The sequence below is a fragment of the Aulonocara stuartgranti genome (genome assembly GCF_965226115.1).
Source record: "Aulonocara stuartgranti genome assembly, chromosome: 2".
Classification (NCBI taxonomy): domain Eukaryota; kingdom Metazoa; phylum Chordata; class Actinopteri; order Cichliformes; family Cichlidae; genus Aulonocara; species Aulonocara stuartgranti.
In genome coordinates this window covers 21,035,876-21,059,066 of record NC_138940.1, presented here as the reverse complement: position 1 = coordinate 21,059,066, position 23,191 = coordinate 21,035,876, and the positions used below count along the sequence as shown (strand labels likewise).

Genomic DNA, 23,191 nt, shown 5'->3' with positions numbered 1-23,191 from the left:
GACTGTCCAGGGCTCTGTGGAGCCGGGGGGCGCTACTGCACTGGGCCCCAGTCTGATGGGCCTGGGCCCCCCTTCCCTGGCGGGTCGCGGAGGGTGGGGGTGCCTACTGGGGTCAGCGGGGGAGCTGGCCCCAGGGAGGGGTTACCTGCCCCTCCCTTCCTTCCCTCCCCATCTCCAGCTGCCTCCCTCTTCCCGCTCCTCCACAACCACCCACACATGCAGGGCCTTGGAGTGGGGGTATGTCACCAGGGTGCAGAGGAGGCTACCCCCCCCCCCCCCCCCTGTCCCCTTCTGGCTGCCTCTGCCTCAATTTTATCCCACAACTTAGACATTCACATTATTCACACTCTCATTACACATACATATAGGATCTTGGGGGTGGGCACAATCACGGAGTCCAAATTACCATCAGGGTGTACACCTCACCCCTGACGTCGTTGCCCACCTCTCAATTTTAAATACACTTAGTCATTGAGGGCTAGCAGGAGGGACTATGCGCTTACCTGCTGCTCCTTGGCAGGTAGCTCCATGCCCTCCTGGGTTTTAATTGCACCTTAGAACACATATGCATCAACACTACAATGAGCGGGTGGAGGGAGGTTTGGAGTCTTCTCCCACCCCCATTCTCTGCGGCCTGCTGGAGCGGGAGGGCTAGTAGGAGGAGTTGGCCGTCCGACTGCGGTCTGGGGTGTGGGGCCTCCCTGCTGCTGCGGAGTCGGGGTGGTCTGCCTCTCCCCACCGCAGGGAAAAGGGTAACACCACCTGGGTCTGGGTGCAATTCCCCCCTCCAGGGGCAAGGGTACCTAGACCCGGTTTGTAGAGTACGCTTGGGGAGTGTGATTGTGTGTACAGCGTCTCTTTATGTCTGTCTCCACGTTGGTTGAGTGTGGAGTGAGTGCATATGAGAGCATGAGGGTGGGAATGGATGTTTGTGTCTGTGTGTGCCTGTATGTCTGTGTCTATATGTCAGGTTGGGTATCAGACGCCACCTCTCTGGGGACATCTCAGGCCCTCCAAGGTTTGGAGGCCTATCTCCACCCACCACCACTTCCCCTGCCGGTGGCGGACTCCCTCAGGTGTCGGTGTGTTGGTGGTTCTTTGTGTCTGGGGGTGGGCGTCCGGGTACACACCGGCTCACTCCTTGGCGGCCGCTTGTCGGGGCCTGGGGCCTGGGGCTCGCTCGGGCCCCTTTGGAGGTGGGGTGCCCCCGGCCTCTCGGCCTGGGGCTCGGTCACTCAGGCACAGCTGGGGGCCGGCGGAGCTCACGGGCGCGTCACTGCAACTCCCCCTGACTTCTGCTCCGCGGCTGCTGGGCGAGCCCTCATCTGGGACTCTCCTCAGCTCTTACTGGAACAGTGGCGCGGCTGCCCCTCTGTTGGTCTTCCATGGTCTCTTGTGTTCTGGGGGCCTCTGGATGTCTGGAGTTTTGATCTCCTCCATACCTGCTTCACACCCTGGAGGACGGGGCTGTGGCCCCCCCACACTCCCTAGCAGATCATTACATGGAGAAACCTTTGGAATGCAAGCATGCTGATCCACACAGGTATGCACACATGGGTATTCACAGACGCGGACTAAAGCTTTCTTGGCTGCTGCCTCAAAGCACACTGTGCGCTGTCTATCTTGCGTGCTGCACAATATCGTTTATTATTTAGTAAATATTGATATCTATGACTAGCTAGTTTATTGTGATGGTGCTTTGTTTTCTCTATTATTATGTTGCTCTTTGTTGTTTGCTGTCTCCTCTGTTTGTTTTTTGTGTTTGTTTTTGTTTTTTTTTCTCCATACAGGTGACCCAGGAGTTCTTTTTTTTTTCCTCTCTCTTCCCCCCCCTTCTCACTGTCTCTTCTCCCCTTTGGTTTTCTTTCTTTCTCTCCCCCTCTTTCTCTCAGTCATTCCCCCTGTCCTATTTATTTAAAAAAAAAAAAAAAAAAAAAAAAAATGACAAAGGATGAACTGAAGCTCTGCCATCACGTAATGTCGCATACTGCTGTTTCTGATGTCATTTAAAAAAAAAAAAAAAAAAAAAAAAAAAAAAATAGAGAGATGAACCAAAAAAAGATAAAATAATAGCGTATATTCGTGAACAGGTATAGTCATTTCTTGTGTCAATTAATTGTATTCTTTCAAAAAGAATTCCAAGAACCTGGAAATCAAACATCCTTCAGATCAATTTAATACTTTTTCTTCCTAAATATACATACAGAACATAAGGGATATTATCAGCATCTGCTATTTGATTTTCCGGTTTCATCTGATTAAATTCTCAGTAATGATACTTTTACAAAGAAAAGACTACATCACTAGCTTCCCAGGAATGATCCGTTATTTCAGGTAATGGTAAAATAGTGTTATTGCCAAAATATCCAGTCTAGGACAAACTGTTCAAAGGCAGCTCCAAATTACCCAGATCGAAGAAGCCACACATATGCCTGCATTCTGTTTGAACATTGACATAAACTTTGCAAAGGTTTGCACATCACAGATCAGTGGCAAACAAAGCAAATCACCTAAAATTACTAAAACAAATTTCTTTATTAAGAATTTCCAGCAAATGTCATGCTACCTGTGTGTGAACATATCAGAACTTCATCCATTTTCTTAACTGGTTATCCAACGTGTGGTCACACAGGAATAAGGAAGACTGACCAGGAGGTCCAAACCTAATTATCTTGCTGTAAGGTGAAAGTTCTTCTGCTTGAATGGTAAATGGACTCGTTCTTATATAGCGCTTTTCTATTCTGAGCACTCAAAGTGCTTTACACAACTCATTCATTCACCCAATCACACAAGCTATTTTTCTAAGTTTTTATTGTTATCTAACATTCATACACACATTCACACTCTGATGGATGCATCGGAGAGCAACCTTGGGGTTAGTATCTTGCCAGGATATTTGGCATGCAGACTGGAACAGACTAGGATTGAACCAACAACCTTCCGGTTAGTAGGTGACGTGCTCCACCTGAGATACAGCCACCCCTGTTGTTTGACAGATGACACTCAAGCAAGCAAGCAATTTATGTTAGAAGTGGTTTAATAGAGAAGGCATCTTTCTGCTTCAGAGGCAGATAAATCTGACATTCGTCAGCATAGCAGTGGAAGGATATTCTATGCTTTCTGAGGATGGTTCCCAGGGGCTGTAGATATAATGAAAAAGAGCAGAGGCCCTGGAATTGAGCCCTGCAGGACCCCAAACTGAAAAGCGGCAGAGGAGGACTCATACCCTAAAAAGTTAACACTAAAAGTTCTGTCAGAAACATAAGCTCTAAACCATTTCAAAGCAGTACCACGAATGCCTGCAAGATGGTGCAAGCGAGACAGTAAAATGTTATGGTCTACAAAAGCAGCTGTTAGGTCAAGGAGGACAAGAACAACATAATTACCATAATTACCACTCTCCATTTCCAGTTTGTGTTTCACTGTTTTAGTTTATTACAGTTAAGAGAATAGCTGGCAAGTGTTTGCAGAACAGTCAGTGTGTTCCTGGCAAACAACTAACCAAATCAGTCACAAGCAGGCTTTCACCACTGGCCAGAAATACATTTTTTAATGTATTTACAATTTTTTATCACATGACCAGTAGTTGATAGATAGATAGATCTCTCTTTCTTTTCTATCTAGCATTTCCTCCATAGCAGACCTTGCCATAGTGGGACAGAAAATATCCAAATAAATGCAAACACATTATAATAAAATATATTTCCTAGTGTACACTAAAGCTCTTTACCATTGTGTAGAAAGCTTCTTTCTACCCATTACACACACTAAATATTACTAAATAATTGATGTTAATGGCACATCTCAGCCCTATAGATAGCTGCTAATGTGAGTATGTGTCAAGAGTTAAGAACATTTCTGACTTTATTAAGGAGACAAGAAAATTGCTTTCAGACACAGAAATGAGAAAAGATTTTGAAACACTGAGTAACAGAGGCAATAGAGTGCTACAGATTAGATTCCAGAGATGGTATTTAAGGTTCATCTAGATCTTATTAGAGATATGTTTGCATTTCATAGCCTTAGGCCATTTCATTTTTATGAGATGTGCACATGCTCCAGGCCGACAAAGCAGCAATAAGACCACTGGTGTTTATTGGGACCATTTTCGGGAGGAGTGATCACGATGTTGGCAGCCCAATTTGTTTTTGACGTATTAACCATACCTGTGCTGTACGTGCTAGTCTCAGTGTGCAATTTGGCTATACTGACAGGTTTATTTTATCTAAACAAATAAAGACATTACTTCTTAGCCTGTAAGAATAGGAGACATTAAAGAGTCAGCAAAACAAAAATCGCTCAATAATTTGATGTGTTTTTAGTACAGTTTGCATTGTACTGTAATCAGGATGAAGTGTAATTAAACAAACTGTCTGACAATGTCGCTGATATCTTGGAATACTTAATTTTTCATGAAGGTGCTGTTTTTCCACCATTTCCAGGCTTAACACTAAGGTGAATGGTCTGCTTTCGCAAAACATTTTTCTGCATTAATCAACAAACAGCTTTATAATTTTAGCGTCGTTATTTCCATATTTACACACTTGTATTTCCAGAGCTGTCATAAATAGTCCTGCTTGGCTGGATCAGAGTTTATACTCAGAGGCACTTTTATATGTGGATATGGACCAAAAGTTCAAACCATAGCTGATAAGCTTAACATTCAGCATGTAGCACCTTCCCATGTCATTCTCAGTAAGATGGCAGTTAAGTCTATTCAATTTTTAAAATAAAAGTTAAATATTTTTAACCACAAGTTTGGTCCTGTTGGAAATATACATCAGGAGGGCAGGAAACACATCATCTCATTATCTTTTTATAGAATATATCTCTGGGTGACTTTATGACATACATGCTTTAAACCGTGAAATGAAAGGTGACCTGTTCTGCTCTTTTCCAATGCCATACATTTTAATCTTGGATTAACAGTTCAAAATCCTTATTATCTATCTTACAGGAACCCAGGAGCACTGAAGTTCATCATTTGTCCGTAAAACACCCCCTCTTTCCCTCTTAAAGCCAAACACAATTTGTATATAGAAGGATGTGTTACAGCCATAGTTGTGTGTGGCTGTGATGGCCATATTAGGGGGTACCCACTCTCTTTGTTATTCCAACCAACAAAAAACCCACCTATATTCACGGATCTCATTATTTAAAACATTCGCTCCTGAACTTTTACACTGGATTCCTGACACACCGCCCAAGTGATCCGAGTCTCTGGAGTGCACTGTGGAGTATTTTACATGCTAGGTGGATGTGCAAACCACTACACTATGCAGCCACTATACAGCATGCATATGACAGATAATAAGGAAACACATAATAGGTCCCTTTAACTACAGTTTCATCAAGTGTGTCCTTTGCTGCTCTGTGTAGGCCTTTTCGCAGCAAACATGGCTTACAAATAAATTAGGCTCGACCCGACAATTTAATGCCAGCAAAATCTGTCCAGCAAAGCTGCCTCTTGTCTGGCAGTGAATGAGGTGAAAAAAGAGATTTCAAAGGTGAAAGGAAAGATTTGTGGCTGCCATTTTGCATCTAATGTGATTAGCCGACATTCATAACACTTTGGTTATCAGCAATTTTTTGCATTAAGCTCACGTAACACACAGCATCTGCATATGTGCCTGCATGTGTGTGTATGTGTACGTGTTCACCGTCTGCTGAGTGCGGCTTGTTATTTTGTCACATGGCAAAGGAAAGTGTATGAATAAAGCATAGGATTTCACTTTTACACATGTGGGGATGTGTGGTTTTATGACTGCCTATGTGCATTTATTAAAGCAAATGAGGAATGTGCTGTCATGATGAAACAGATACCAGGTGTGAGCCGAAAACCTCTTTCAACTTGAAACACAGCTGACAAATCAGCTGCAAATAAAAGCACTTCAGACTGCTTGAAAAATGATCGTTCAAAATCAAAATTATGCACTGAAATCTATACTGCTTGTTTTTTCCTTTATTTTACAACACACTACCAAGTAGTAGAGTCACAGTTACAGTAAGACTTAATGTCCATGCTGGTTTGAGGCTATGATACTGGCAAAGAGACAGCACGTTCTTAGGCTACAATGATTTTTCTTTTTTTCTTAATTGTCACACTGATCTTAATTTGATGCGACTGCTGTACGTCTGTCAGAGGCTACATAATCGCTTCTAAAGTGTCCTCAAGCAAGGCAGCATCACTTCTACAACAATTGCAGGCATACTGCACTTTGGCTGACCGCTAATATTTCATATTTGTGCAGAATTTGTGTTTTGTTCTTGTTGTGGAGCAGTCTCGAAACCCCCCCAAAAAAGACACAAATTCCAGTTCCACAAAATGCTAAATGAGCCGTTAATGAATCTCCAAATCAAATTGTAATCCACCATATCCAACTCGTCAATAAATCAGGCGCACCCTTCCTGCAATTACCCTCCTATGATCAGGGCAGGCTGCTGGAGGGTGCTTTGAATTATGGAGCTAATAGAGGGGGATGTATCCTGGCCAGCAGGCAGCGTGTATATACCTGCACGGAGCTGCAGATTAATTTGACTATCAATCTAACGAACAGGCCGAGAGAGAGGAAGCGTGGACACTGCTGCACGCTGAGACAGTCACACATACACACGCATGGCCGACACATTTCTGTGCATCTCATATGGTTATATATGGATCCATACGCCACAACAAGCTATATTTTAATGAGGTCTTAAATACTGTGTGTAGAAAGTGTTTAACGCAGATTTTTTTAATGACACTGTAAGAAAATTATAATTTTTTAAGCCACAGCTTTTCATTAATAAGAATAGATGCAAATGTGAGTCATTTTTAACCATTACATGTTCTTAAGACCTTTTAGGACATTTTATGATTTAAAAAAAATCTGCAATGCATCAAAACAAACTGGAACCTCATTAAAAACTCATTTCACTCTGATAGCACTTGCTAAACAGAAGACACAAACACGCTGTCAGAGAGATGCGCAGCAGCCTCTGTCGGCTCGCTGACACACAGAAATTGTTTGAGGTACAGTGTTTGCTCCATGCTGGCTTTGTGTGTACCCGTGTCGGCTGCTGTGTGATTTGTAAAGTAAAGTAAAGCTGCACCTTTTTCACGCTCTCCATCATTTTTGTGTTAGCATGTGCGCATCTGTGTGTTTCACTGGAGCGCTAATATTCTTTGATATGAAAGGTCAGCAACCCCAACTTGTGAAGCACAGATCAATACCTGTCACTGCTGATAAGCAACAATCTTGCCTTTGTTCACACAATGTATATGAGAGGAAAAAATACTGATTGAAATCATCACTGCACTGTTTTCCAATCTAGATAAAAAAAAAAACACATAATAAACAAGGTACATAATTGTAATGTTTCATTGTTTTGGGTTTTTTCCCCAGTGGATTTTTACACTTGCACTAACCCATGAAAAACATCTTTCGATTTTTGTATTCTGTAATGTTGCAATTTTTTTTATTACATATTTATTTTGCCAAATTCATCATAAACACAAGTCCACTGTGCGCTGAAATACCAATAAAGCTTTAACAACAACGTTGGATTATAGGTTCACATGTGCAACGTGTTCACTTACAAACAGAAAGGGAGGAAATTTTGTGTGCCTAAAAACAATTGTCTCCCTTTTTTCCCCTGAATGTTCCAAATGTTGCAGTTCTTTCATGTTATTAAATAAGTGAGGAAGTAAAAAGTACAACTACTATTACTGTAGTGTGGGGATTAGCTTGTGTTACAGACCCAGCATGAGAGCCGATGTGTGTTTGAACAGTGTCTGCAGTCTCCTAGGCAAGGTGACTCCACTGAGTGTGTGTGTGTGTGTGTGTCTCTGTGTGTGTGTGTGCTTATGTACATTATTTGTGTGCAGAACTAAGTCCTTTTATCCCTCGGCATGTTTGTGAAATGAGTTTGTTATGCAAGCATGATGTTCTAATTATTCATGTGATGTACTGATCCTGGTCACATTCAGGTTCATGTTCATGTTTATGTGAACATGATGTAAATACACAGTATCTGGATGTGTATACGCTTCCCCTGTCATTTACAGAATACTGCACTCGATTCTTATGTACGTGTAGTTTGTATGCATCTTTAAAAAGACGTTATTAACACGTTTTTTTACTTTGTTTTCAGTGATCAACAGGTGGCAGTAATGCATTCTTCATGATATACACAGTCACTCTTGCTGAACCAAACTTTACTGTGAGGCTTTACTTGCAGCAATGTCAGCCAATGAAATATAGTGTTAATTTAGGCCGGGTTAACGCTCATGATGGGTAAAGACTTTTTAGATTCCCAATAAATCAGCAAGCTGTTGGTTGTTGGACATCTCAGGGCAGCATATGTTGGTCTTTTGTGGGATTTAAATGGAAACAATGACTCAAATATTCAACCACACTATTTTTTTTTTGCCATGAGCTAAGAAAATATTTTTTCTTCATCTTCTCACCCAGTTAAATGTCAGGTGGGTCCGTCAAGGAGGTTGTGTTTCTGGTAGCGTTTGCATGACGTTCTGTCTGTAGACACGATAGCTTGAAAAGTTTTAAATGAATTGTCGTTCAGCTTTGTAGGGGTGCAGAGTGGCCTCATGTTAATGATCCATTCAAATCTGGCTTACATCCACTCAGGCGTTCAAGGTCAACTCAGTGATTTATTGGTTAAAAATGGGCTAAAAGTTTTAAAACTTACAAGTGCAGTCTGTGAACATATAGAAAGTAAATATGTCACATTTAACTTCTGACCTCACATTTGACCTCTGACCTCTCCTTCAAGGTCAATAGAGTAATGCTATATAGAGCTATTTAACTGCCATTGCTTGTAATAACATGTAAGCATATAGGGAATTCTAAATATCACATTATAGTTTGGATCCAAATATTATTTCACAGTTGACCTCTGACCTCACTTTTACACTTTTTACTTTTACATTGTTAAGAGAATGAGCTGCTTGGTTAGTTAGAAATATACTGTAGTATAATATTATGTAATAAGCTCAAGTTATTCATGTCTGTTGTTTACACATCAGTGCCTGTTATCCATGACCTACTCCTACATGTTGGTATAATCACAGTAAGCGTCTTTCACACTACTCTTCTCTTATTTTTACTGCACTACAAACTTAAAGCACACTTAAAAGAACAAAACTGAATATATGTAAATAAAAAACGATTCCTTCCAAATTAATTACCCGGAGGAGGTTTGGACTCTTGGAGTACTTATTGTTCCCATTTGTACAAAACACCTGCTGATCAAAGAGACTGCAGGGCTTTGGGCAAATATTTTAGGGAATTTTTGCTTTTAATACTGTACACTGGTGCACTTCATGTTGACAGTAATTAAATTGTGCCATACCATACGGACTTTGGTGTTCTGTAGGGTCTCAAAACTAGCTAAAGTACCATTAAATTTGTGTCCAGTGCTGATTTGAAGTGACTTATGCATGAAACTGTCCTTAACTGGGCTGAGCTCCAGAGGTCTGGAGGTAAATCATATGTATATATATATATATATATATATATATATATATATATATATATATATATATATATATATATATATATATGGGTGATCGTGGCTCAAGAGTTGGGTGTTCGTCTTGTAATTGGCTCGGACAGTCTCGGTCGTTGTGTCCTTGGGCAAGACACTTCACCTACCGCCTACTGGTGATGGCCAGAGAGGCCGATGGTGCGATATGGCAGCCTCGCTTCTGTCAGTCTGCCCCAGGGCAGCTGTGTCTACAACTGTAGCTGCCTCCACCAGTGTGTGAATGTGAGAGTGAATGAATAGTGGAATTGTAAAGTGCTTTGAGGGCCTTGAAAAGCGCTATATAAATGCAATTCATTATTATTATTATTATTATTATTATTATATAACTAAATAGGAACATAAAAATACATAATAGATGGAATAAAAGGGTAGTTTACACACGTGCACTTCATGTGCAGTTTGTGCGAGGTAGTTCTGTGTGATCACATGTATAAGGCGAGGTCCTGATTGTGCTTCCTTTTTACTTTGCATGTTAAATTTAAACTCACACAGCACAATGGATAATTCAGATGTACCATCTTAGGAAAACTTCCACTTCCACGACCTGAAATCATTTCAATAAGGCTTAAACGAGTGACTTTGCAGATCACAGTCTAAGTGTACTTGAAGGACACTCAAGCAAGAGTTGTAGAAGCTGTGAGGATCAGACTTTACAGAGTTGTGTTGCTAACATTGGAGCGGTGGCTTGGTTTTCACAATTTCTCCTCTGCCCTTCCTTTCACCCTGCTTTAGCCCCTTCCTCTCTAAATCTACTGAGTCACATCATATTTCAGAGCATCCTTAAAACCCCTTGAACATCAAAGTGTCAAAACCAAGGCTTTACTTCGTTTTTTTCTTCTTTTTTTTCCCAAAAAACTGGCCAGGGCAGCAGGCATTGGCTCAACGTGGCATGCACTGGCACATGTTAGCCCATATTGGCAAATGACTGGTGCCGACTCAGTGGCTGCCAAGTCACTGAGGACTGCCAAAGAAACTTCAAATGACCGTTCTCTCCTTCTCTGCACCTATTTCACTCCCCACTCCTCTCTGTTTTACTTTGTTACTGCCATCGTTGTTTTACCTCCCTCTCGTCTCTCTCCATCTCTTTGTTTCTTCCTCTTCCACTCACTGTCTTTATCTCCTGCTTGGAGTCTGGTAATCTGATGAAGAGAAAGGTTAAACATTTGGCTGGCATTAGAAAACACCCTTGTGACAATGTTGTGTGTATTTCTTGTGTGTGTGCCTTACCACAGGGGAATAGCTGAGAGAGAAAGTGTGGCAGGGAGAGGTGCGCATAAAGACAGAAATTTAAAAATGAAATTGCAAATGAGAATCTGGTCTTTTATTTGACTTCACCAGCAACCGCAGATAGGTGAAAGCGCTTGATGGGATGTGAGGTAGGGTAATGGCGAAATAGGGAAATTTCAGCAGAAAAACAGCAATTTATTTTGTGCAGCCATTAACTATGGCATCAGGAAAAATATGTCAAAAAAGATACACAGAATTACTTACTGCCTTCCAAAATTACAAGCCTAAGTGTTTATTGATCTGCCACCTGTATTAAAGTTTGTTAAAGAGTTAAAGAAAGTTGCCATGGTTAAGAAAAACGTACACATTCGTTTGGTCACAGATGGGTTTCAGGCTGAGGGCTGCATTGTTAAAATCAAACAGATTGCATGCCCAGTTACTCACCCTGAACTCCTCTCTAAGGGTTTTGGGGTTGTTGGGTTGTTGTTTTTTTTGTTTTTTGGTTTGCAGACCACAAAAAGTCGTCTGTCAGGAGAAATGTCAACGTGGGCCCTTTTTGTCTCGATAGTTCAACCCTGCCTTCTTCAGATTATGCTCATATGATTTGAGCAAAATATTCACTGACAACTTGAAATGTCAGTGTTATGTTTCACATTTCAACTGCTGTCCAAAAATATTCACTGTTGCGATGTATATCTAATCACCCGTGGCAATGAAAGTGGGATTTCATTAACAGCATTATTTGGTGCAATCATTCCGATGGCAGCTGTGATAGATGTCAGCCACACTGCAACTCTTGATTTGATGGATGGCAGTATTGGTAAAAACTAACCCAGAAACTATGGTCCTGGCAACTTGCACATACATTTGCATGTAACCTGTGTCTGTTCCCCCTCTTGTGGCTGCACCTCCCTGAGTCTGGTCCTACCAGAGAGGTTACTCTGTATTATTCTAGGACCTTACAATATAAAGCACCTTGAGGCAACTGTTGTGATTTGGCACTATACAGTATAAATAAAACTGAACTGATTTGAATATAAATTTCTATCCACACAGCGATTTCACTATCTGTAGTCAGTCTTAGCAAAAAATACCCACTCTTCACTCTAAAGGGGAACCACTGTTGGCTTTTTGTGTGGTGGTACGTGGGCTCCAGTAACCTCGAGTTCTGTGTTTGATCAATTATCGATCTACAACATTGCAATCGTGCTAGTTTTTGAGTCATCAGGAAGTTCTACAGAATGGACTTCTGGACACCAAGAACAATGCCTGATCAGCAGACAGACAGACAGTTAACAGCCAAAGACAGCCAGCATGTTGGCCATCAAATCAAGTGTCCCTACAGCCAATCCAGCATTCAACCACGCAATCAGAAACTCAGAGCACCGGAAAGAGTTCTCAGTCAGTCGGCTAAAACACCAGCTAGCCGATCAGCCTGTCACTGTGCCACCCGACTGACCCACCAATGACCCTACCTAGCCAAATGGCCTGTCCTGCCAAGATGTCACCAATTGAAACAACCTTTCATCCGCCTAACTGCTCAGCTAGCCAACCACAATTCTCTTTTTTAACCTTAGAGAGCAGCCAGCCAGCATTTCAACCAGTCTAGTTACTCATTTTCCCAGAGAACACGTTGCATTTCCATCTAATGTGCCGTGTTGAAGTGAAGAATGGGAAAAGCCAGAGGCATGAAATCTTTCATCTCATGCTACCTCGTTCACTATCTAACACTTATTTTGTTCATTTGGAGTCGTCCTCTCCATCATTTTGTCCTCCGCCATTCTCATTCTTCACCTTCATCTGCGTGTGTGAGTGTGTGTGTCTCCATCTACTTTTTGATTCCTTTTCTGCTTCAGTCTGAGAGAAAACCGAGTGTTGCAGGATAGAGGTTGGGTGCAATGTCTTTCCTGCAGCGCTAAAGCCTCAAAAGTAAAGTGAGACCTCTTGCTGGGTGTATCAATTTCTTTCTACATGATGTCTGTGTGTATATGTGTGTGTGTGTGCCATAGTCCTAATCATAGTGTGCGTATGGAGGGTCTTGGGCAGTCGCCGCATGCTCTCGCTCCCTACTGAGGTCCTTATACCTGCAGAGAAAATGGATTTTTGCTTTTCTTTTCTCCTCTACTCATTTCTCCATCTCTTCCAACTCTCTCCTTCATCTCTCTGTATAATTCCATCTTCTCTCTATCAACTGTCCTGTGTTTTTCTCTCCGTGTATTTGCCCTCTCTCCCCACCCCTCCAATTTAACTACTTTCTCCTTGACTCTTTTTTTTTTACCTTCTTTTCTCTCTCTCTCTCTCCCTCTCCTTCCCGCCCACCTGCCTCCATTTCTTCTGCTCCCTCCCTGTGCACATCTCTGTTTCTCTGCTTCACTTGGACAATGTTATTTTCCAGTTACGGTCTCCTGAGAAGGAATGTCACTCTACTTTTGTTCACCTAGACTTTTTTTAACAGTGTCTTTAGGCTGCACCCCTCTCGCAAACCCACCCACTACAACATACACAAGGGACTTTACTAAACCTTTAAAAGTGTGTAAACCCTTTGAGGTTTTCTAAATTTCTGTATAAATGTGACCAATAATAGCAGTTAATTCAGGGGTGAAATTACTCAGAATTTCTATCAGTGGGACGGAACGTGTAGTTGTAAATGTGAGTGTGGATGATTGCATGCCTGTGTGTGTTACTTGGGCATTCTGACCAGATGCCACTTCTTGCCCTATATATGACAACTGGGGCTCCAGCTTCCCACAACCTAGAATTGGATAATCGAATGATAGAACAGCTGGACGTATGTGATGACAACATTTCTGAGAGCTTCACAAAAAAGACTTGTCCAGGCTGGCAAAGGTTAGAGAACCATTTCTAAAGAGTGTTGACTTCATCAGTCAGTCAGACATATCGTGAAAGAAATTCATCACCCTTCACAGAGGAGGTCGACCAACAAAGATCACTCCAAGAGTAAAGCATGTAATCAATTGTGAGAGGCCACATACATCTGCCGATGTTTGTGTTCAGAAATTTGCCAAGAGGATGCTGACCAACAACCATTGCCCTCCTGAAGGAACACCACTACAATCCAGCATTAGCAGCTCATCCGATCTGTGAAATATGGGCCTGTTTTAAGAAATATCATGGATGTACTTGAAACAATGATAATAATTGGGACAGGCTCCAGTCCCCCCACAACCCTAATGAGTATAAGCGAAAGAGGATGGATGGAGTGACAGCTGTGTGAAAGTTGTTAAATATCCATTCAAGTTTTATGTTAACCCGACTCTAGACGTTGTTGAACACTCCAACAACTCTTTAAATGAAGTTAAAATAATCATGGAACAGATTTCCATATTAATAAATTACTTTCTGTTAGCATTAAGTAGCTGGACTATGTAATCATAGATCAACTCAATTAAATTAAGTTGGAATAAAAAACTTGCATAATGCTAAAGTAAAACAATTTAATCACATGGAAATCCTTCACACCGACTTCATGTTACTTACAGGATCCAATTTAAAATGTTACTTTTTGATTTTAAATCATTAAACGGTGGAGCCCCTTCCTACCCATCTGAGCTCTTATCTCTTCATTCTCCAGAAAAAAAACATGAAGTCTGGTTCAAAATGATTCATATCCGTTCCAAGGTCTAAGCTTAAATCTCACGGTGGCCTTGTCTGTTGCAGGTTCCAGACTCTGGATTAGTCTGCCTCTAAATATTAGACCTGCACAAACACTGGAACATTTTAAATCTTTACACATTTGACCTTTGACATGCTTAAATGACTCACGTAGCAGGCATCCAGGAGGCGTCCCAGTTAACCACCATCTCTGAAGGAGAGCCTTCAGAGGATGTTCAGCACAGTTTAGTTTAACTGAACTTGTTTAACTGGATTTCACAAAACTCAGTGGTGTTTAGGCCATATTTATGTATAAATGCAGAAATATTTTTCTGTAAGGTATAACCACGATAACCAGTCATCACATCAAAAGAAACTAATTTCATTTGTAATTGGATTTGTTTGGCTTGTCACTTGCAGCAGAGAGCAACACAAATTCAGGGAGACCTGAGTGAAACTGGTGTAATTACTCATGTACTTTGTTTCATTTATTGTAAGCAAAGTGAAAAAAAAGTTGCAAAATAATATATCAAATCCTTTTTATACTGACATATAGCCTTTTACATTCATATGGCAAGCTTATTAACGCAGACATCGAACAACAGTGCTCACAGAGCACAGCTTTCCCCAAAGGGCAGAGGCTGTACTAAAACTTGGATGCTTTATGATGTTTTTATTACAAAATGATGACGTCAGTGTGTTGTGTTGCTGCAGGGCATTGTATTGGAAAAATAAAAACGTATTGTAGAGCTCTCTCTATGCCCTTTCAAATGATATATCACTACATACGGTTTCTTGAAGATTATTTTTCAAGGTCCGATTTGACCTTGGGCACCAGCAGTGAATGTCAAGGTCAAATGCTTTGCCGACCAACGTACTCATGTCCTAAGAGTCACACGCATCGAAATAAAGGATTCTGCACTTAAATAATGAATTGTGCAATAAAATATGCATTTGTAAATTCATTTATGAATTCTCTTATAATTATTCGCTTATTTTTTTAATTACTAAAGTAATTTGTTATTTATTTAATTTAAGACAAAAACACTATTTATAAATCAATATTTCAAAATGAATTATTAATCCTTTAATAAATACTTCAAATTTAAAATGAATTTTACAAAAAAGAATTAAACTGTCAATAAAAACTAGTATACTGTATATTATTGTGAAGTTTGATGATCCATAGAATACGGCTAACATATAGTGTTTTGCAAATTTTTTCATTTGGTGTGACCTTGATTCGAATTTTTACCAAACTTAAGTAATAATCAAATTAACTTGATCTTTTATTTCTGTCTACCATCACACAACATTTGAAAATGATATCTGTGGATACTAGACCGCAAATAACCAAACAGAGCCAATGACATACTTCCTCCCTTTGGAGGGAGAATACAGCAGCACTTCAGTGTAGTTTTTCCCAATATTTCAGTATCAGGAAAATACTTACAGCAGATAAATCCTCCTCCCCATTCAATGTCACTGACTTGTACCTTGATGACGAGGTACTAAACAGTGGATTTTCCTCTTTTTGTGTTTTGTTTTTTTCTCTCTGCAGCAGCTGTGAGAATGAACCAAAGCATTAAAGCTGAAGCTGAGAGTCTGACTGTATTGAAAGTGAAGCTACAGAAGCAGCACACTTTGGTGACAGTTCACAACAGATGAATCATTCACACTGTCACATTGTTTCCTCGCATTCATTTAATAAATTGCTAAAATAATTTGAGGTCTTTCAACAACAAGTATGAACACATAATGCAGCCGGCTGTAAAGCGCAGCGCAGGCTCAGGACGTAGAGTCCATGAATTAAAGAAGGCCAGCCTCTTTGAAAAGGTTATCAAAAGGATCACTGTGGACTTTGAATCCCAATTATTTTGCCTTAGGCCAACAGAGTGTTATCTTGTATTTGAGAATTCAACTTAGTTTTCACTTTTTAAAACAAGACAGGACAAGTAGTTTGATTTTTTTCTTTTCTTGTAGCTTGTATTTGGACCAGCTCCCGTGTGAACTCATGAGAAGATCACATTACACCAGTGAGAATTGACTGGGAAAGAAGAGACACCCTTTTGCTACGAACAAGCACAACGCCATTAGGTCTGCTATTCGAAAACATATTTTCACAGCCCACAGGATCCCCCTCACTGTAGAGATTAAGAGTTCAGATTTTCTATTTCTTTAATTTGTTACCAGTCTGCATATACGGTGCACTGTGCCGCACCGCAGCAGCAGGGTTAGAATAGAGAAACCCAAAAGGAAAACAAAAAAGTTTCCTAGAAAAGCTCCCCATTTTCCACTTGACCCTCTCTGTCACGGCTTGTTAATTCACTAAAGATGATATAGATATCTTATCACACACATCTATCACTGCTGACAAGCACAGGGTTTAGAAAGATTAATGGAGGGGTGGATTGTTGAGAGAAGGGAGGGGTACAGATGAATGGTCAAATATGCAGGAGACAGAGACTAAACAGGTTTCTTATTTATATACGATACATTTCTAAAACATAGATGTTGTAATGCCATGGTCTCAGCTTAAATATGTTCTGTTTTCAAAGATTTTTTTAAACTGCTTGAAGCTAGTGATACGAGATTTTAATATTAAGATGATTAATGGTTTACTTTTGCATTTCTAAACCTTATATAATCCACTTGATACATTTGTCAGCTCTGACGAACAAGACGAATACGAAGCAGCAATTAGAAACTAATAAAGCCCACACAGACGTGCAAAGCAGAATATGCATGTTTAATTTTCTATAACATTTTTAAAACATAGAATATCTGCCACATTTTCGGTTAGTGTTCACACTAAATACTGATTAAATAGCTGTTAATTGTGTAATTATTATTTATCATCTGTACATTATCACAAAACATTTATGAGACTACCCAGAAGACTGAATTCAAATGTTCAAAGTTTCTGCAGACTCACATGTTTAAATGTTTAACTTCGAGTCAAGAAAGGCTTTGGCCTACGTCAGTTGGTTTCCCCTACAAAACGACATTAAGGTAGGTTAAAAAATTAAGGTAGGTGAAAAGTCATGTGTATACAGGTTAGGGTTAGGCGATTTGTCAGCATGTCCAAATGTGGTGGGTGGCCAAAATACTAACACCAAGATGTTAAAATGCAGAGCACAAAACCTATACAGTGATCCCTCGCTATAACGCAGTTCACCTTTCGCTTTTTTTTTAACAGCGCATTATCTTCTGCGTCCTGTTTGGCTGTAGACCATTGTCAATTAATCTCCTCCGTGTCTCCTGTACAGTACAGAAAGCGTCCAGCTTTTCAAATTTACATAAATCTTCGATCGCTAGCAGAGTGACTCTGAAGTGCTGTACTGTTTGTTTGTAAGTTTTCTCCCCAACAAACACAACAATGTCGACGAAACGTTTTGCACCATCAAAGACACCTGTGGTAGCTCCCAGAAGGCAGAGGAAGATGCTAACCATCGCACAAAATGTTGGAATTCTGGACATGCTAAAGGAACATAGAAGTGACTGTATTTTTCGGATTAAAAGGCGCATTAAGTGAAACAAAACATTCAGATAAGTCAAACATTCCTCAGCTCATTCTTCTTGCTTCCTCTACTTCCGTACCATTGATTCACTAATGTTGAATTCTCTGGCAGTTGCTCTATTCCCATGTTGTGGACCTGAAAACAGGATTTGATCTTTGGTTTCATTCTACATGGACTTATTTTTCTATGAAGGTTTGAGAGTGTTTAAATGAGAGAAGTGTGAAAATGTTCATGCCTGTCTGAGAAATGTTCAAAGCGTGTAGTGAGGGGTGTTACAGCCTTAAAACATCTATGAAAATTGTAAAAAATAAACCTATCACGGATTACTTTTAGAACATAACTCCCGCGATAAATGAGGCACGCTGCATATACTCCTTTTACAAACAGTCCATGCTCTTACTGGATAATTAACAGCTTAACCTTTAGCTCTTAGCATTAGTTAACAGCTAACAGTATTTTGTGCTAACACTAAGATTTCTTTAACACATTAAATATTCTGCAAAGATTATTTTAAATGGGCACACATTACAGGAACACACTACATGAAAACTACACTGAAAACTGTTATATGTTCATATACTTATCCATATTTGTTCAAAATAAATAAATAAATTCATGTTACCATGGCAAACAATGTGCAACCATCTGCAAAAGATATTCCAGTATCCTGAAATGCTGATATACTGCAAAGAGGATTCATGTTATCGTACGAAGATAGATCAGCTATTACACAGTTTTATTGGTTTTTTATGTCAATCCAGCTGAAAATAATCAAATGTCAAATCAAATTTAATTTCACTTTTGTAAACTGAACTGCACTTAATGCCAGGATTGAATTCCAAGAGTAAAATTTAAATTAATCATGAAAATGGTTTTTTTGACTGTATGCAACAGGCCACATGTCGCCTGTTCTTTATTATAGCAACAAAAACATGTGTACGAGGGCAATAAGCACATTTGAAAGTAGAATTTGTCTTGCTCCTGTGTTGCAGTTTCTGTACATGGTTACAAATTCTAGATACAACCTTCAGCAGTATAATAGGATCCAGTTGGTGGCTCACCATTAGGATAGGGGGGACTGTGCCTCTTTGTGTGTATGTGTCTATGTGTGTGAATGTGTGCGTGTATATGTGTGCTTGCTAATAAGAAACCCTGAGACAATGACAGACACCAAGCCCTAATTAGGTTGTCATGCTGAGAGAGCAAGGGAAAGACAGGAAGAGAGAGAGAGAGGGGGGAGAGAGAGCTTATTAAGGAGGATAGGTGTCAAGTTCTGGCAGAAAAAAAGAGGTGGGAGGAGAGCAAATAAGGGGGAGGATGAGGGCAATGAAGTGGTAGAAGGAATCGGACGCTGATGTGGGGAAAGAAAAGGAGTGGGAATGGGAAACAATGGAACATGGTATGTAGGAGTGAGGAAAGAGAAACAGGTGGTTCAGGTGTAGAGGACAGAAGCTGCTGGCAGGATGAAGGGAAGAGGAGGTGTAGGAGGGAATAAAAACAGCTAGGAAGAGGAAGGGGAAAAGATGGAAACAGAAAGGAGAAAGCTGAGGTAGAGAAGGTATCAGATGCAGAGAAGGAAGACAAACAGGATCAAGCACAAAGCAGGTCGAGTGATTTATGGAATAAAACAAGAGGAGAGCAGTGCTGCTGGTGCAACCAAAGCTTCCTTTTTTCCAAATGAAACACTGGCTAATTGTGGCTAACTGGGATACAAGCACGTGGCAAGTCAGATTTTTCAAAGGGTGGTAAAAAAAATCCATCACAGTGTAGCTTTTGGAGGTTAAACCAAACGTGACAGCATTTAACTAACCACCGTATGGTAACGTTAAATCTGAAATGGCAATGACAGTTGGTCAATATGTTACTGTTTACCTCAATTTCCACTTAGAAATGTAGAGTTTCTTTCATGTTGTCTGCCTGCTTCACTTTCTCACCTTGTCACCCTTCGTTTGCAACATTGTTGTGTTAAAAAATATGGAAGTAATAAAAAGCTGTTACAGAAAACCCCAAACATCTGAATGCATGTTTATGTAATCAATCCAGTTAATTCTTCTTTGTGGGAAAAGATAAAAAAATAAATACGACTACATCTCATGGTCCACATCGGCAGATTAAGTTCAGCTGTCATTATATACGATATGTGTTTCAAAGCTTTAGAATCTGTGGTTGCTCTCATCTTCTGCCAGATATGGTTGAAGTCATGATTTTCTTCCACTTCTGTTTTTCTCTGTCGCTTCCACTTTTCCACGCTGTCAAAGTCCCTATATCTGCAGCTCTGACGTCAGACCATCTTGTTGGTTCTCTACAAAAGCTTTAAGAGCTACCCTGTGATTGTGCCACTTTAAGGCCTCCAGGACATTCTCGCTGAAGAACCTTCTTCCGAGGCTACTTCCAACATTTAACTCTGCATGACATTCTGATATTGAAGTTCTGTGTTCACTGATGGAAGCCTGACTCCCATTAACCTTTTTACTGTTTTGTTTTTTTCCTCACTAATTTCAACAAATACTGTGATGCCATTCCAGTTGATCCGTCTTTACTTAAACAATGCTGCGTGTCACTTCCTCTCATTGTGAGCTACTTCCATAAGAATTCCAGCGTGCGCCAAGTTTGGTCTAATAAATGACATCAAGGAAGAAAAATCTTTTGTAATCTTTAGGTGTCATTCTGTGTTCATAAGTGTGTTTATTTTGGTTATCTGCGGTGTCGAGCTATCTTTGCACCACCTTGGGAAAAATATTGTAGGAAAAATAGATATTAGTGTAATATAATTAACTTTTTCCACAAGACATCTTTATAAATACATTTTACAGCTTATAAGTGTAATATATATATATATATATATATATATATATATGTATATATATATATATATCCGATACCTGGGTGTCCACATCACTCAGGACCTGTCATGGTCCTGTCACATCAACACCCTGGTTAAGAAAGCCCGTCAGCGTCTTTTCTTCCTCAGAAGACTTAGAGACTTCCATCTGCCAATGAAGGTGCTCAAGAACTTTTACTCCTGCACCATCGAGAGCGTCCTGACGGCAAACATCTGCACCTGGTTTGGGAACAGCACCAAGCACGACAGACGAGATCTGCAAAGAGTGGTGCGCTCGGCCGAACGCATCATTCAATCAGAGCTCCCTGACCTGCTGTCCATCTACACCAAGCGGTGCAAGTCCAAAGCTAGGAAGATTATGATGGACCTCTCCCATCCCAACAATGGACTCTTCTCACTGTTGAGGTCTGGGAAGCGCTTCTGCTCCCTTAAGGCCAAAACAGAGAGGATGAGGAGGAGCTTCTTCCCCCAGGCTATTCGGGCCCTGAACAAGGTGTAGGACTGGACTCTCACACACACATCACATCACCACACGCACGCTGGTTTTTCTTTATGCACACTTCCTATAATTTAAAATCTTTATAATCTCTTTCTACTATTTGCACATTTTTTTTTACTGTAAATTTCTAAGTTAATTTGTAAACTTTTGTAGTAACCTGTAAATTGTAAATACTGCAAAACCACTGTCATTTAATGGTTGGGCATTGCACAGCTACAAGCATTTCACCCCCATGTCATACTGTGTATGGTTGTGTGTGTGTGACAAATAAAAATTTGAATTTGAATTTATACTACAATAACTGAAGCAGTTGTGCAGATTTGTTTCTGTTTGTTTCCTCCCGCTCCACCACACTACGCTGTCATTACAAATTTACACATAAACACATATTTCTAGAGGGCCTTACAGGGCTCAGTTTCTGATGTAGTGCCAACTGTCATATTGTACATTTTCAATTGAATAAACTGGCAGGATGCCACTCAACTGGCAAGCACAGGTGCACCATCTCACACCAAATGTCCACACAGGCGCACACACTCACCTGCAAGGCATAAAACCAATGTTCTGATATTGCAAACACACCTCAAAAAATGCTAATTTCCTACTAATTGACTAATTGTCAAATAATAAAATAGCAGCTTAAGATATGATGAAACGTTTTGTAATCCATCGGTCATCTGTGTTTTGAATATTGATTGATTGATTAGTAAGAACAGGGGGCTTTTAATCATAAAATAAAATAGTGTTTATTTTTTTTCATTCAGACAGGAAACAGTGCTGCTTCTTGCCCTCGCTATGCAAATGGACCACATGTGTAGAGAGAGTCAGTCAGAAATTTATTCTCAGTTTGTTCCCATGAAATCCACAATGCAGCAGCAACCTCGTGAACCCTGCTGCAAGTCAGAGTCGGGCCAACGATATTTTGTTTGCATGCTGCTGAAATCCTTACTCTGTTTATTTAGTCTTATGAAGTAAATGTGCTGGGGCTGCAAGTGAAACTTCAAAATAAAGCCTGTGTTTTGTTGAGTGTGTTCACGTTGACCCAGCTCCCGTCTGGGGAGAAGAGCTGTGTTTATGTGATTCTCACAAACAATGCACCCATCTGAACCAGAAATAATTCTGAATCCTACTTTGTAAGAGAAACTAGGTTGTAGTTATTTTACTTCAGGGTTGATGCATTACAGTGCCAGGATACTGGTCAGAATGGAGTCAGACAGGCCTGTGCACTGACATGCATCCACATTACCTTAAAACGCATGTGTAGAATCCACTGTCTTCCAATTCAGCAGATCTGAACCAGATGGAGTCATCTTCTTTACTCAGCCTGTGACCCGAGAAGATGATGGGCTCCTAAAAGATACAATAAGTAGAAGATTATCCAATCTAATATAACAGGACTCTTATAATATGTATTAATGGAATCAACGATACAGAGCATGTATCTATAATCTGTAACGACTTCCTCTTGACCAAGAATTGACAACGGTAATGTGGTTGCTATGAAAAAATGTTATACATTTTAATAATATACCAAGTATTACCTTGCTACTCAGATATGCTGTTCATAATTTGAGACATTTTAATATACACAGGCTTATGGAAGTTAGTGATAAACACAAATGAGTGCACTTCTTTGATTTCTTCTTCACTCACATTTGTCCCTCACTACATGTTTATACACAACTCTGCATTTAATCATTAGTTGTTATTAATCTTTGTCCTGTCTCCTTCCCTCACTCCCAACTCGTCGCAGCAGATTGGCCGCCCCTCCCTGAACCTGTTTCTCCAGGAGGTTTGTACTTTCAAATTTATGCTTACATATACCTATACTTATATAATAATTACAGTTATTATAATAATTAGAGAAAGCAAATTATTCTTTAAAAATAATGCTTGAATGTTTTTGAGTTTTTTACAGCTTGAAGGACCTCTGTTACCTTTTTG

At 40.2% G+C, this 23,191-nt stretch overlaps 1 protein-coding gene across 6 annotated transcripts in view; it reads right to left on the bottom strand.

Moving 5' to 3' along the window:
• il1rapl2 (interleukin 1 receptor accessory protein-like 2) overlaps positions 1–23,191 on the bottom strand; it is a 636,591-nt gene that overhangs the window by 173,464 nt on the left and 439,936 nt on the right. For all 6 annotated transcript variants that reach the window (XM_082503825.1, XM_082503824.1, XM_082503827.1 and 3 more), the window contains one exon: positions 22,494–22,597. In XM_082503825.1, the coding sequence (XP_082359951.1) occupies positions 22,494–22,597 (104 nt within the window). The remainder of the gene's footprint in view (positions 1–22,493; positions 22,598–23,191) is intronic.